Source organism: Leiobunum rupestre, chromosome 9, assembly GCF_980474605.1.
Source record: "Leiobunum rupestre chromosome 9, qqLeiRupe1.1.hap1, whole genome shotgun sequence".
Taxonomy (NCBI): domain Eukaryota; kingdom Metazoa; phylum Arthropoda; class Arachnida; order Opiliones; family Sclerosomatidae; genus Leiobunum; species Leiobunum rupestre.
Window position 1 is genome coordinate 2056301 of NC_143392.1, and position 13539 is coordinate 2069839.

General features: G+C 31.0%; 1 protein-coding gene across 1 annotated transcript; it reads right to left on the bottom strand.

Moving 5' to 3' along the window:
* Positions 1–406: 406 nt before the first annotated feature.
* Positions 407–13132, bottom strand: LOC149926296 (multidrug resistance-associated protein 1-like). Its single transcript, XM_090159305.1, has 4 exons — positions 13054–13132; positions 11562–11738; positions 5555–5665; positions 407–481 (listed from the first exon to the last, which is right to left on the bottom strand). Exons 1-4 carry the CDS (start codon positions 13099–13101, stop codon positions 407–409), a joined length of 411 nt encoding a protein of 136 aa, XP_090015431.1. The 5' UTR covers positions 13102–13132.
* Between the last annotated feature and the right edge of the window lie 407 nt (positions 13133–13539).

Consider the following 13539-nt stretch of genomic DNA (forward strand, 5'->3'; position numbering starts at 1 on the left):
ACTAACATGTAAAGAACGTTCAAAACCGAAAATAACTTGTTCTTATGACTCATTTTCTGGAGATTAGGAAGTATGGGGTTTGGATGAAAACAAATTCTGGGGTTTAGAAATTAAGTTGATCAATACAAATTATAACGATTTGAAATATGGCGATTAGGGAATAGCAGTGGGAAAGAAAAAAATTGAGGGATAAGAAAATATAGCGATTGGAGGAATAACCGTCTGGGGATTGAGATATCAGACTGATTTTCCTAATCTCAGATTAAACATTTCAGGAGATTTATTCTGAGGCGCACACTTTTCTATGGCAATTTACTCAATAAGCAGAATATTTGGTTTTGTGATAGATTCTTTAAGCCGATTTGGAGAAACAAAAGAGGGGTTCCGTGAATTTTTTCCGAAACCCTTACTCTTTACCCCCTTTAAGTTCAATAAATCTTTCACCATCAAGCAAATTTTCATTGTCAGTAAATTTCAAGGTCTGAATTGTTTGAAGTTTTAAAAATTATAAATTCTAAATGTTTAGATTATTTCACCCAGGTCAAGCATCTCAAAGTTTCATATTTAGTAGTTGAAAAATGTTTTAGTTAAAGACCCCCTTTCTACATTTAATTATCTTAAATGTATACTTTAAACATTTGTGTTCAATCTAAGGACTAAAAAAGTAATACCTTTGGTTGAAAAAACGTTCCATCCTGCTCGGTGGGATTTAAATATTTGGCTTTTTTATCGTTTATTAACGATAAAAAGAAAAGAAGAACTACAGACAAAAGTTGAAAAATGTGAAAAATTAATCCAAATGGCTCAGACGTAAAATCCTATGAAAAATATATTTGAAATCAAATGACTTTCTGTATAAAATTCCATTTTTATAAAAATAGTTCATCATTTTCAAAATTAATACACATTTTCCTATTAAACGATATATATTTAAGTATTTGGTAAAACTGTTAATTGAAATAACACCGAACATATTCAATATTTGTTCCTAATGAAACTAAACATACCATTATCTTGGGGGGGGGATTCATCTATATGAGCTGTACATAGACCACTGGTCGTGCTCAGCAACGCCATGATTTGTCTATCGAACTAGATTGTTATGTTTGTCTCTTCACAGTTGTATAAGTGTTTTTTTCTTATAGTATTTTGCAACTTCTATCTTACAAATGAGTTTATGTATTTTGCGATTTGCCATTTGATATATACATCTATCTAACTATCTAATAACTATATCTTTATATATATATATATATGTATATCTTTATATATATATCTATTTATCAATCTATATATATATATATATATATATCTTTATATATCTATCTATCTTACTTCCTTTTTCATGAGACGTAAACCTTTTTTGGTAGTACAAACTTGTTTTTTTTCATGACGTATGATTTCCATGAAAAGTTGTCCGTTTTTGACCAAACCAATTTCATTATAGGTTTTCGAATACGCTCTGCAACTTGTTGATTGAATATTTTCATCTACCACCTATCTCCCCGAGAGAGTATCTCCTGATAATTTCACATTTCTAGCAACTATATATAATCTAATATTTATACTATTAGTTTTATGAGCTTAAGCGAAACAATCTACATAAAATAAAGTTCATTTATCTTAAACAAATGTGTACTCAGGGAGAATGTGAAGACAACTTTTAGCGTTTATTTATTTATTTATTTATTTAAATATACAAAGACTACAAAGCCACAATAGGCTTATATGTAATCCGACAGAGGGTAATACATAAGGGAACTAGAAATATTTTAACAATAAAAAAGAAAAGCATTTATGCTTGAAGAGTTATCTACTTGATCCAAAAATAATCAAACCATTTTTCTTTGGTTCGCTAAAGCATAAGTCTCCGACGCGACTAAAGACCACTTCAGTTAATTGTTTCCTTCCCCCTACAGATTAGCCATAACGGATCATCTCAACAAATTCATTTTGCATAAGTAAAAATAAAAACATTTTTGCCTTAAGATAAAGGAAATGTTTATTGTTTAAATTTATCTACTGTAAAATAATCTATTTAGAAATAGCTAAATTTTTAAGGGGTTAATTCTCAAATCACAGCATCCATTAAAACTATACAGAGTTTTACGGATAAGTAGGACATTGATTTAAGGGCTTTTTCTTTGAGTCTGTACAAAAATAAAATTGTACTGTAAACATAGGTGCTAAAATACTTGGATTCACAGTTTTTAGGCCCATAAAACCAAATCTCAAATCAACGAAATAGCCAGTAATGAGAAGTTCGATATACTTCGTTGAACGCAATTGTATCAATTTATTAATAATTGTTTGCATATCGATTAAGCCAAAAGTGCTTTATTGAACAAGCTGAAGTGTCCTTTAACCTTCTATGATTTTATTAATGCGAGTTTCCATTATTTTGAAGAATGGAATTTAATCAAAAGCAATATCATCAAAACTGGTTGAATTTGAAAAGATAATTAATCAGGAGAAGAATAGAGATAAACTTATAACGACCAGATAAATATTAACTATATTGGGAAGTTTTATTTCCTTGGATTTCATACCTTGTATCAAGAATGTATTTATTTATAGTCACGCTAAGGGGGGGGGGGGAGGCGGTCTTAATTGTTTGCATCCTCGCAGCGGCGTTAATCGCGTCGAAAAACGTAATTTTTAAGAACCAATGAGATTGCAGTATTATTTGATTTTATTAAAGTGGAGGAGCATACCGGGGGCCCCAACGGGTGGAATTGGAGAAACGCTAAAAATAATCTCGACATATTCATTCTCCCTGAGTATAAATAAATACATTCTTGCTTGTATCTTTCGGTGGGCACAGTCTCGGAGACGTAGAATGATAAGAATTTTGAGAAAAAAATACAACACAAAATTGTTTTGAAAATAAATTGGAGTGGAAAGGGAAGTTTCACAGCTTTTTCGAAGCTTCAAATAAAAGATCCGATTGAAGCTAAATTGTAGAATGATAATATACGAATAATTAAATAAGTAAGGTTTGTAATTGTTTCTCTTGTCTACAGATGCCGTTCGTGAAATGAAGAAATTAAGAAAAGGAATTGCATTTTAAATAGAAGAGAGTATCAAAATGTGTATCCAACATAAAGCAGATCGCAATGGAAGAATGTAGCTTAATCTTGAAAAAAGGACAAGACTCTTTCTCCTTTTGACTCCGTCTAAGTTTTTGTATAATGTAAGGTTATTCAAATACCAATAGTATACAAAATGTTAAAAAAAAATTAAAGTTCCTAATAATATTTTGTACAATTTTTAATAAATAAAACGTTTTAAAAACGTTGACAGCGTTTCAATTTTTTATCTGACTGGTACATGAAATAAAGTGGGACCATATGAAAGCCCTTGTTTTATTTCTATTTCATTTTATAAGCTAGTGAATATTTCCAATATTTGATAAATCATGTTTTGGGCCCGAAATAAGCATATATAGTCGGTCGATGTTTTTGACCCTTGAACATTTAGACCATAAATTCGATAGTTTGCGCATGATTTTATAAAACGAATTGCAATGAAAATCCAACTAATACTAAATGTATATACAAGTATAAACGTGATAATGGAGTGGTACTTACAACTTTGTCCTGTGACATCATGAAAGATCTGAACTTGATAAGTACTGATATTAATGTAAAACACCAAAATAGAATTTGAATTCCTGAACGTCGAATGCCATATTTCTTTCCCATAAAATGCAATATCAACACTAAAATCTTTAAGGAAAAAGAAAAAACTTGTTTTCAACGAGTCGATTACTTGTACTATAAGCGAAGGTTTCCACGTTTAGTTGTATTTTGCAATATAAAGCAATAATATAAAGGACATATTTTCCTAACACAATAAATTGCCGCTATACCGATATACAGTGTATTTACAAAAGGTTATTTATAAATATTAACTTTCTTGGACGGTTTCAAAATGAGGTCGCGGATTCTTCATGTTCCCTCATTTGGTTTTTATATGGCATCAGAAAACTATTTCCTCTTATCATCGCTTAAACGATCTTTCGAAGTGACTTTTACCGCGCGACAGAGATAACTTTAAAATATTAAAAATGAAATGATTGGGCTTTTCTGACAATTGAAATTGATTTTTTTAACCCTTATTTAAAATGTTCCTATTGTTATTCGTGGGTCTTATACATGGAACGCATTGGCAGAAAAGCTTAAAATTAGCACTGAGGGAGGTTTTCGTTTAACATAAATATGATAAATAAACCAACTCTCAGATGCTATTGTCGTCGCCATTTCAAGTATGTTTCACGAATATGTACCTGGAAAACAAATTAATAAAAAGGAAAAACACGAATGGTTTATTAACCTATACCAGAACATAACAGACTATATTAGCTATGATCGCAATTTTTGGATAATGTAACGAAATACAAATTTTTTCCAGCGAATTCAAAAATATTTGCTAAAATCAAATATAATTAACAAAATATGCTATAAATGAAACACATGTGATTAAGTTTTGTAAAGGATCATTTGTTAGTAAAATAATTAACATATTTATTAACACCCGGGTAGAAAAGTGAACGTTGCTACATGGTTGAGTTTTGGTTTTTTAATAGATAAAGCATTTTTAGTTTATTATTTGCTATTCGTCTACGTTGATATTTAATAGCTCTAAAAACCAATTTTCAGCAGGAATATTGCTATATAGATAAAAAACGTATTTATAACGTTTTTTTTAATATTGATTACATTGGCACGTCTCGCTATCACACCAAAAACGATTATCTCGAGAGATCATATCATTTTTACTTCATCTAATTTATCTTATCGCTTTACCAGATAGTCAAATAAAAAGGGATACACAATGCCTTGTAACCATCAGATCTCTATTGGAAATAAAAATAATAATTGCGAAATCGAATAAGGTTTGTTCTGTTAAACATCAGATTTAAAAATAAGCCCACTTCATTAATATAAGCAACCCATATTATTTTTGCAAAGAGACAGTTAAATCTGTTAAATCATTCAATTGTTTGGAAGGATCAAAAACAAATCTAACTTTCAAAGAGAGAACGTGAAGGGTCATAGATTTAAGGGACTTTCCATGGAGAGCTGTTTTGGGGTTAAAGTCCATTTAAAATGCGTCATTCGGTGACCGTTCGTCGCATTTACAGTTAGTTTACACTGAAAGTCCCTTAAACTAACTTGTGCACAGATTGCTATTTTCCTATAATTTTCTCTATTTATTTCACAAACCAGGCGTCGCTTGTCTCTTTATTGAAATGCCCTTAGGTATTCGACTTTAAACAAAATTACATAAATTATCTGAAATTTATACAATTTTAGATAAATTATCTCTTATTCACCGAATAATTCTCAAAATGGAAATTGCAAAACTTGTTCTTTTCTAAATTATATATCAACATTTTTATTTTGCTTTCACATAAGTATTTTCAATTGCCTCGGCAAAACGAATTCACATAACACCGTTTCTCTTTGTTAATTGTGCAATTTAATGTAAGTTCTTGTTAGTTCAAAGGCCGATAGTAGTACAACGATATACAAATAAAAATTTTACTTACATATGTAGGGCATTTAACTAATTCCGACAAAATTTCCGCTGATGTCTTTTCAAGGCGTGTATTGAAGGCTATTTTTATAACACTTAAGGCTATTAGGACAGATGTTATTCCCTAAAAGATAAAAAAAACTAGAGTTACAAAAGATAGGAGTACATAAAAAGTTTCATCAAAAATAGATAAAAAAGAATTAAAGTTTAAACAACCAATTTTACTCTACTGTCACGGACTACAGTCAGAGCAGTTTTAAAAATGCGATACATAGATCATCTCTAAAACCAATGGTTTAATGATATTTTTCATCTAATATAACGAAATTAACAGAAAAAATGTAAACCAATAGTTTGTAGCAAAAACGTAATTTTTGCCAGAAAAGACCCTTTGCAGACGAAAAAGCCATTTCCAAATCTATTTGCTTCAACAAACCAAAGCATAAATTTCAATGGTTTTTGGGAAAACAAGCTGGCTAGGCAAAGAATTGAATTGTGATTTAAAAATAATTTGGTGGTTTTTAATAAGAGATATGGCGAATTTTTAAATATTGTGAAAAATAACTGTATTACTATAATTTTATATCACATAAATTGGGAAATTTTTAAAAAATTTCCATGGAATAAATAACTACATTTGTATTTAAAAATTAAGAGAGACACGCATGGATCTAATTAAATTTATTGGGGTGTATAGAACCCAATACTTTAAAAAATTTGCTTCCAACCCGAAGGTCTTCGTCAAAGCGACTAAACATTGAAAACGACAACACACTATATAAATACATCAATCATACACTGTAAATACAATCCGAGAGCATGTGCAAATTTCCAAATTATTTACTCTTACAACAAACTAATTTCTGGACCTATAGAGAAAACCAAATCTTTCTCTACCAAACAGATTTTTTGAACAGATATTTGATATCGATCTTTACCCATAATTTCGCATCCTCAAACCCATTATTTAGATTCATCAGTTTTTTAGTAGCATAATTAATATAAATAGATTCTACAAAACGGCAATTAAAAAAAATTCCCTATTTACAAAATTTCCGGTTTATCAAAATTCAACATGCCAATCAAAAAGGGATAACACTGACATATTAGATAACCGATCAGTGGTGTATAATGTAAAATGTAAATGTGGTTCTTATTATGTTGGTGAACCAAAGCGCCCTCTACGGAAAAGATTGGAGGGACCGAAATATTGTTTAAAAACGGAAAATATTGAAAATGACCCGGCTGTAAATATTTGGAGTTATAATAATGTTTGCATGTTGAAATTTGATGAACCGGAAATTTTGTAAAGAGGAAAATTTGTTTAAACGCCGTTTTGTAGAATATGTTTGTATTAATAATGCTACTAAAAACCGATGAATTTAAATGATGGGTTTGAGGATGTGAAATGTTGGGAAAGATAGATAACAAAAATCTTTTTAAAAAACAGTATGGGAGAGAAAGATTTGGGTCTTCTCCCTGGGTACCGTAATTTATTTGTTGTAAGAGGAAATTTTTTTGAAACTTGTGCATGCTCTTGGATTATATTTACAGTGTATGATTGACGTATTGTATAGTTTGTTGTCGTTTTTAATGTTAAGTCGCTTTGACAAAAATCTTCGGGTTTAAAACTCAGAATTTTTAGGCATTGGTTTTTATACACCCCAATAAATTTAAGAATAATAATATTTATTTATTGGTTTCTTAGTATAAAATCTACAACATTAGTAGGCCAAGTCAAAAATGACTTTTAGGCCATATACAACCTCCAGGCAGAACTGGTTACAAAAAGTTAATGGGCTAATGAGGAAAAAAATATTAAAAATTAACATTAAAATTAAAGATTTTAAGGAAGTTTGTATATTTTAATTGGTATCATATTTTTAGCAACACTTTTGAATTGATTTAAAGTCTTCATCTCATTATTTATACAATCATTAAATAATTTTACACCCTTATAGAATATAGAGTTAATTTTTTTGCGGTTTTTACCTAGGGCGTAGTTAATATATTGCTCATCCTGGTATATGTTAATTTAGCATTGTTCAAGGGAAAGTTATTATAGATATACGTAGTTATGGATTTAAATATAAAAACTAAACAACAGAGATCATAAATTTGGTAAATATTTAATATATCTAGATTAACAAAAATTGGACTCGAAGGTGCCAGATAATTTGCACGACTTATACATCTAATTATCCTTTTTTGTATAACAAATATACGTTTTAGATTAGTTTGACTAGTATTACCACATACTGAGATGCAAAATGAAATATGAGAATAGACCAGGGCATAATATAACTGTTTACATATATTAGTAGTTAGGGCATTTCGGTTTTTGCTTATTGTATAAATATTATAAGAGATTTCTTTAGCAATTTTAGAGGTATGATCGTTCCAGTTTAACTGTTCATCAAATATTACTCCCAAGTATTTGTAGCTTCCCATGTAGCACAGCGCGGTCCGTTAGTAGTCGGTTAAGAGACTGAGAGTCGGTTAAAGGTCGGGTCGGTTTTGCCGACTGAAACCGACTACAGTCCAATGTTTTGACTTTTGGCCATCGGCGGTTAAAGTGGGCACTAAGCAGACGTCATTGCAACACTCCCAGTTCAATGTATTCTTAGGTGCCGACTATTTACCAACGCTGATTAAGATAACCATTTTAAAGTCGGCATTTGCAACCCTAAATTTGATAGTACGAGAGGTCGGCTTAACCAACCATTGACCGACCTCAAGTGAATTGGTCTTAGGTCGGTGAAATTAACTGACATACGGCTAACCTTGTGGTCGTTTTAACCGACCTTTCCGTTTTATATGTGCCCCCAGTTTACCAACACTATTTCGGTTTGCCATTTTACAGTCGTCAATAACGACCCTTACTTTGATATTCGAAATGACGGGTTAAACAACTATCTGCCGACGTAAAATAAATGTACCTCAAATTTTGATTATGAACTGATTTGCTGATAGGTAATTGTCGACTCAATTTATTGACGGTTTTACCGACTCTGTAATTAGATTCTGACTAGAATGAGAGTGGCTAAAATGAGATAGAGGATATGCTTTTTGGGTAAGTGTCAACGACAATTTGCCACCCATATAATTAGACACGTTTATATAGTTGGCTTTACCGACAGGTCAGACATTTATTATATCCTTATTTTAAAATAGCGCTAGATTATCTCATTTAAGTGACATCTATATTTAAAAAATAAAATATCTTATAACAATCTATTCAAATAAGTTAAAATAATAAATAAATGTGATTAATTTGATCATATTTTAATTTACGAGCATAAATTCATGTTACGAGTTATAACAGTTTTGACCTGCCATCTGTTGGTAGCGTCTATTTCAAACGGTGGAACTAAAGTTCGTTAGCCTTCTACCATACAAATATCTTTCCGTGCGTACCACGTGATACTCAGAAATCAGGACTCTGAGAGAGAAGGGGAAAGCCGGTAGTTGCTCGCTGCATGTCGTGGCCAAAAGTTTAAGTTTTACTTTATTCGACCGCGTTAAATTTATATCTCTATGCTGTAAATACTTGTAATGATAATTTAGATAATTTTTGAAATTTAAGAAGTTGAAAGATAACAGTGAGTTATTATCTTCTTCAAAGAGCTATTATTTGTTTGAAAACAAGACAGTCGTAAACGATTAAACGTGTCCGTGACTGGTAAATTTAAGCCTTTGCTTTATCAAATAATCATTTACCAATGTTTTGTAATATAGTTAAGCGAATTAATCATAATTATTCAGGTGTGTACTCAGATTTCCTACATTTGTCTACCAAATATTGATTCAAAATATTTTTAAGTAATATTTTTAGCTGGATATAGTTCAGTTGGTGATGTTAGTAATAAGCTAAAGAGCCGCCGAAAGACAGTTTACGTGTAATCGTTATAAGATGGTGTTTCGACTGAACGTTTCAATTTTATTTTAAAAGTGGGTGATCTGTCCTGTAATATCAAAATATTATTATTCTTAAGAATTTTTAATTTATTTACGGTTTTCTTAACTGATTTGAATGTTTTTGACGAAATTGTTAAAAAGAAGGTTTGTATTAATTTTTCTGTATATTCCTGATTGTTGAAAGTTTTTAAGACATATGCTACCATTTTCTTATACACAGGTAACGATTTAGCTCCTAGAAATAACCCACTGGAAGTCTCTTAAGTTTTTGATTATTTTTGTTGTATTGTGAATTGTACAATCTATTAACTTAAACTTCAAACTTTCATTAAAAAATTATATTTGACTTAAGCTAAATAAAAGTTCAGAAGAATATTATTTTATGTGATAAAATACTCTTATTAAGTAATTAGTTTTGCAATAAATTAATTTTCATAAAAATCAAGAAATACATTTTATAATGAAATTGTTTGCAGTTTCTTAGGGGAGATAATTTGCCAACCTTTTCTTGGATAGAACATCCCGACAATTTTGGGTGGTATCCATCATACTGAAGGCTCGGCAATAAAATGACCTATCAGATAATGCTGTAGGCCAATATCGAATTCTCAGGTGGGAAAACAAACATTTAGATGTTGGCCAACTAAAGATCTACTGGCGGTTAATTTGTATATTTAGAAAAGGCCAACAGTAGGGCCGACTAAAAAACTACCAGCTGAGCTACCCACAAATAATAAGTCCGAAAAGAGGTCAATATGCTGTCGGCCAGTTTGTGTTACTTAATTAGTCGGGCCAACAATGGCGCGGGTAGGACATTCCGACTAATCGACTAGTAGTGTATAGACACCACCCCCGACTTAGTCCCGACTAGTCGTCAATACCATAATCGTAGCGTTCGGGCCGACTGCTTTGTGCTACATGGGTTGTTACTCTTTCCAAATTGATATTATTTATTAAGACATTTTCATGAGGGACCAGTTTCTTATTTATATTAGAAAATATCATGTAAACAGATTTGTCAGTATTGAATTCTAGGTCGTTATTTCTTAACCAGTTAAAGATATCATTTAATTTTAAATTTAATGTTCTAATAATTTTGTGAAGGTCTTTACCACCTAAGAGTCCCAGGGTGTCATCCGCGTATAAATAGAAATAATCTTCCGTTGAGCTACTTAACATATCATTAATATATAAATTAAAAAGTATAGGTGATAAGACCGAGCCCTGAGGTACGCCACATTTAATTTGTGCTTCATTGGAGAGCTCACCATTGACTTTAGTTTGGCAATGTCTATCATTAAGATATGAGGCTAGCCAAGCATGGCTAGGACCCCGAATACCCATTAAGTAAAGCTTATGCAACAAGCGCTCATGATTTACATAGTCAAAAGATTTCTTTAGGTCTAAGAAAACTCATAAACCGTAGTTACTTTCGTCTGAATTTTCAATTTATTTTTTTTATATACAGTATTTATCGCCAGTTCAACATTACTATTTGTTCGGAAACCGAACTGTTTGTTAGATACAATTTTATATTTTCACAAAAGTTACTTAAGCGTGAATACAAAACAATTATCGAATAATTAGGCAAAAATTGAGAGAAGAGAAATTGGTCCATGCGTGTCTCTAAATAACATAGTTCCGAGGGGTGGATCACTATTATTCACTTAGCAAACGGTGAACACGCATCTCGGGCTTTATCTGAAAGCTTCACGCTAGATTACAGCGTACACGGATCAGCCGCTTGGTTTTATCAAAAAATATAAGAGGAAGATAATGTGACCTCATTCGACAAATAGCGATCAAGCTAGGATCGCTTAAATATCTAACGCAGATGCTTTATTTAAATGGTCATTTTTGGGAGCAGCCTTTTACCAGGTACACCAATTTTTTGCCAATTCTTTTAACTACACTTCATTTTAACCAACAATCATATCTAACGTTAGTTTAACGTAATGAATTATACATAAGTATTTGATGAAACTGTATAAATAAGAAACTTCTTTATGCTCACTGAGATTATAATTTCGAATAGCAAACAATGTAAAATACTTAAAATACTAATACGTTTATTTTAAAATGATTTATACGTTCACGCTGACCATTTTGGATAGATTAAGGTAGGACCAAGGTATGTCCCTTCTGAATGACTTCCTGAATGACAGAACTTCGAAAATGAGAGACAACCAAAGAAAAAAGCAAGGAACCCAAGTCAAAACGGTGCTTTGAAAACATGGCGTGAGATCTGGGTTGTTGGTATACCATGTTAAATTGGAATCCTAAAAATTAAATTTTAATGATTTCAGGCAGAAAAATAATGAAGGTGATTAAAAAATGTTGTTGCAAGAAATGATAATTACACAAAATAACAAACTAAAATCATGCAGGTTCGTACCAATCTTGTTTCGATAATTCAAAAGATATTTGTTATAACAAATATAGCAACAATGTCATACAATGAGGGTGTCTCATTTTTATTTCTTTTTAAATATATCATTTATTAGTAAGGTTTCCTTTGAGACCTATACGGTGCCCTTTTTAATGGAAACGAATATGTCGCCTAGCCTTGAATGTGCACACGTCATCACGGCGTCAATATTTCAAAGTACGGGAAAGTTGTAAAGGCAAAACTGCGTTTTGATCTTTGCAAAGTTATAAAACGTATTATTCCAATGTCAAAGTAATACACATCTTAATGATATATTTTAATTTGCACATATTTTTCTTACAAAACGTATTTTGTTTCACGTGTCACAAAGTACGCAGTTTAGGGATAGAATGATTAGAATCTTTTGGTGTTAACATGATCGTATGGTTTAAGATAAGAGAAAGAGCATGTGTGAATAAAATGTGAGAGCCAATTTCTAACAAAATATTAAGAAGCACACGGCCAAAAATAACATTTTCCCTATTCAAATTTTCTTGCCTTTTTAATGGAAATAATTTTTCTTTAGAAAGTCATCTCGTGAATGATTTATTTTTTTTAGAGTTGAAATTTAAATATCCTCGTAAACTGTAAACTAAAGTTTAAAGACTAAATATAAGTAAGCAAACATGTTTATATCAGCATAAGTTTTAAAAACAAATCCTTATTTTCCCGAGAGACTGAGTTAATAAATAAAAATATTTTAAAATTACACTAATTTGTTTGTTACACATTAAAATAAAAAGTTTAAATACGCAATCTTACCCAAAAACTTGAATAACAGATATTTTGCAGAACGTTGGCCATTTTAAAAATGTTTAAAACCAAAGCGAATAGTTTTTAAACTAAGAGAACATCGCGCATATGGTGACTAGTCGGCAAAACAACATTTCTACGAACAGCTTGCAGTTTTTACTTCTACCAAATTTTACTATCGTTAATCCACGCTAAACATGTACCACGTTGTGTTATCTACAAAGGCCATCATCTGTCGATAACATGTTTTGTAAAATTAAGTTATTTATTTGTAAACCAGAACATTTATTATATAAATCTCAATCAAAAAGAAAATGGTTTAAGAATCGCTATGAATAAAATATCTAAATAAACATATTACAATACTCGGATGTGGAATTTAATAAAAAAAACTCTTTTCAATTATTCCTTACCCAAAGTGTACTGTTGCAAAGTGCCTCAAAGACATGTTGTGGAAACATTTTCCAGACTTAAAAGCACATTGTCCTTTCAATATAATGAAAGATAGAAAACCGTTTTTACTCTTCACGAGACACGGGAAAATAAAACTGTAAAAATTTCATTTTTTCTGATAGTTTTTATCTTTGTGAAATTCGAACCGTCGTGATAACTCGAGTCGATTTTTCTTTCCAAAATGGTCTGGAGATTGTTTATTTTCTAGTCTGTAGTAGCAGATTTATAAGCCGCCATCCTTGGCTTTAATAATCTGAACTAACAATCTATCAATTTATTTTATTATTTATGAACATTTCAAATGGAGAGGCTTATTTCGAGGAATATTAAGGCCGCAATAAAAAGTCTGAAACTTTGAGTCAAAAAACCTGCCAGTTTATTAGAAGCCATTTCGGCCGACATATTCTTTTAAGGATAATTTTACGTGGTGGAGGAATGGTATGCTC

Excerpts from the sequence above, each read along its gene's own strand:
- LOC149926296 (XM_090159305.1), bottom strand. The coding sequence starts at position 13,101 with ATGTTTCCACAACATGTCTTTGAGGCACTTTGCAACAGTACACTTTGG. Across the intron at positions 5,666-11,561 it reads ACCTTAATCTATCCAAAATG|GGAATAACATCTGTCCTAAT; the intron begins GTCAGCGTGAAC and ends TTTATCTTTTAG. Across the intron at positions 482-5,554 it reads TAGTTAAATGCCCTACATAT|ACCTTGAAATTTACTGACAA; the intron begins GTAAGTAAAATT and ends CAAACAATTCAG.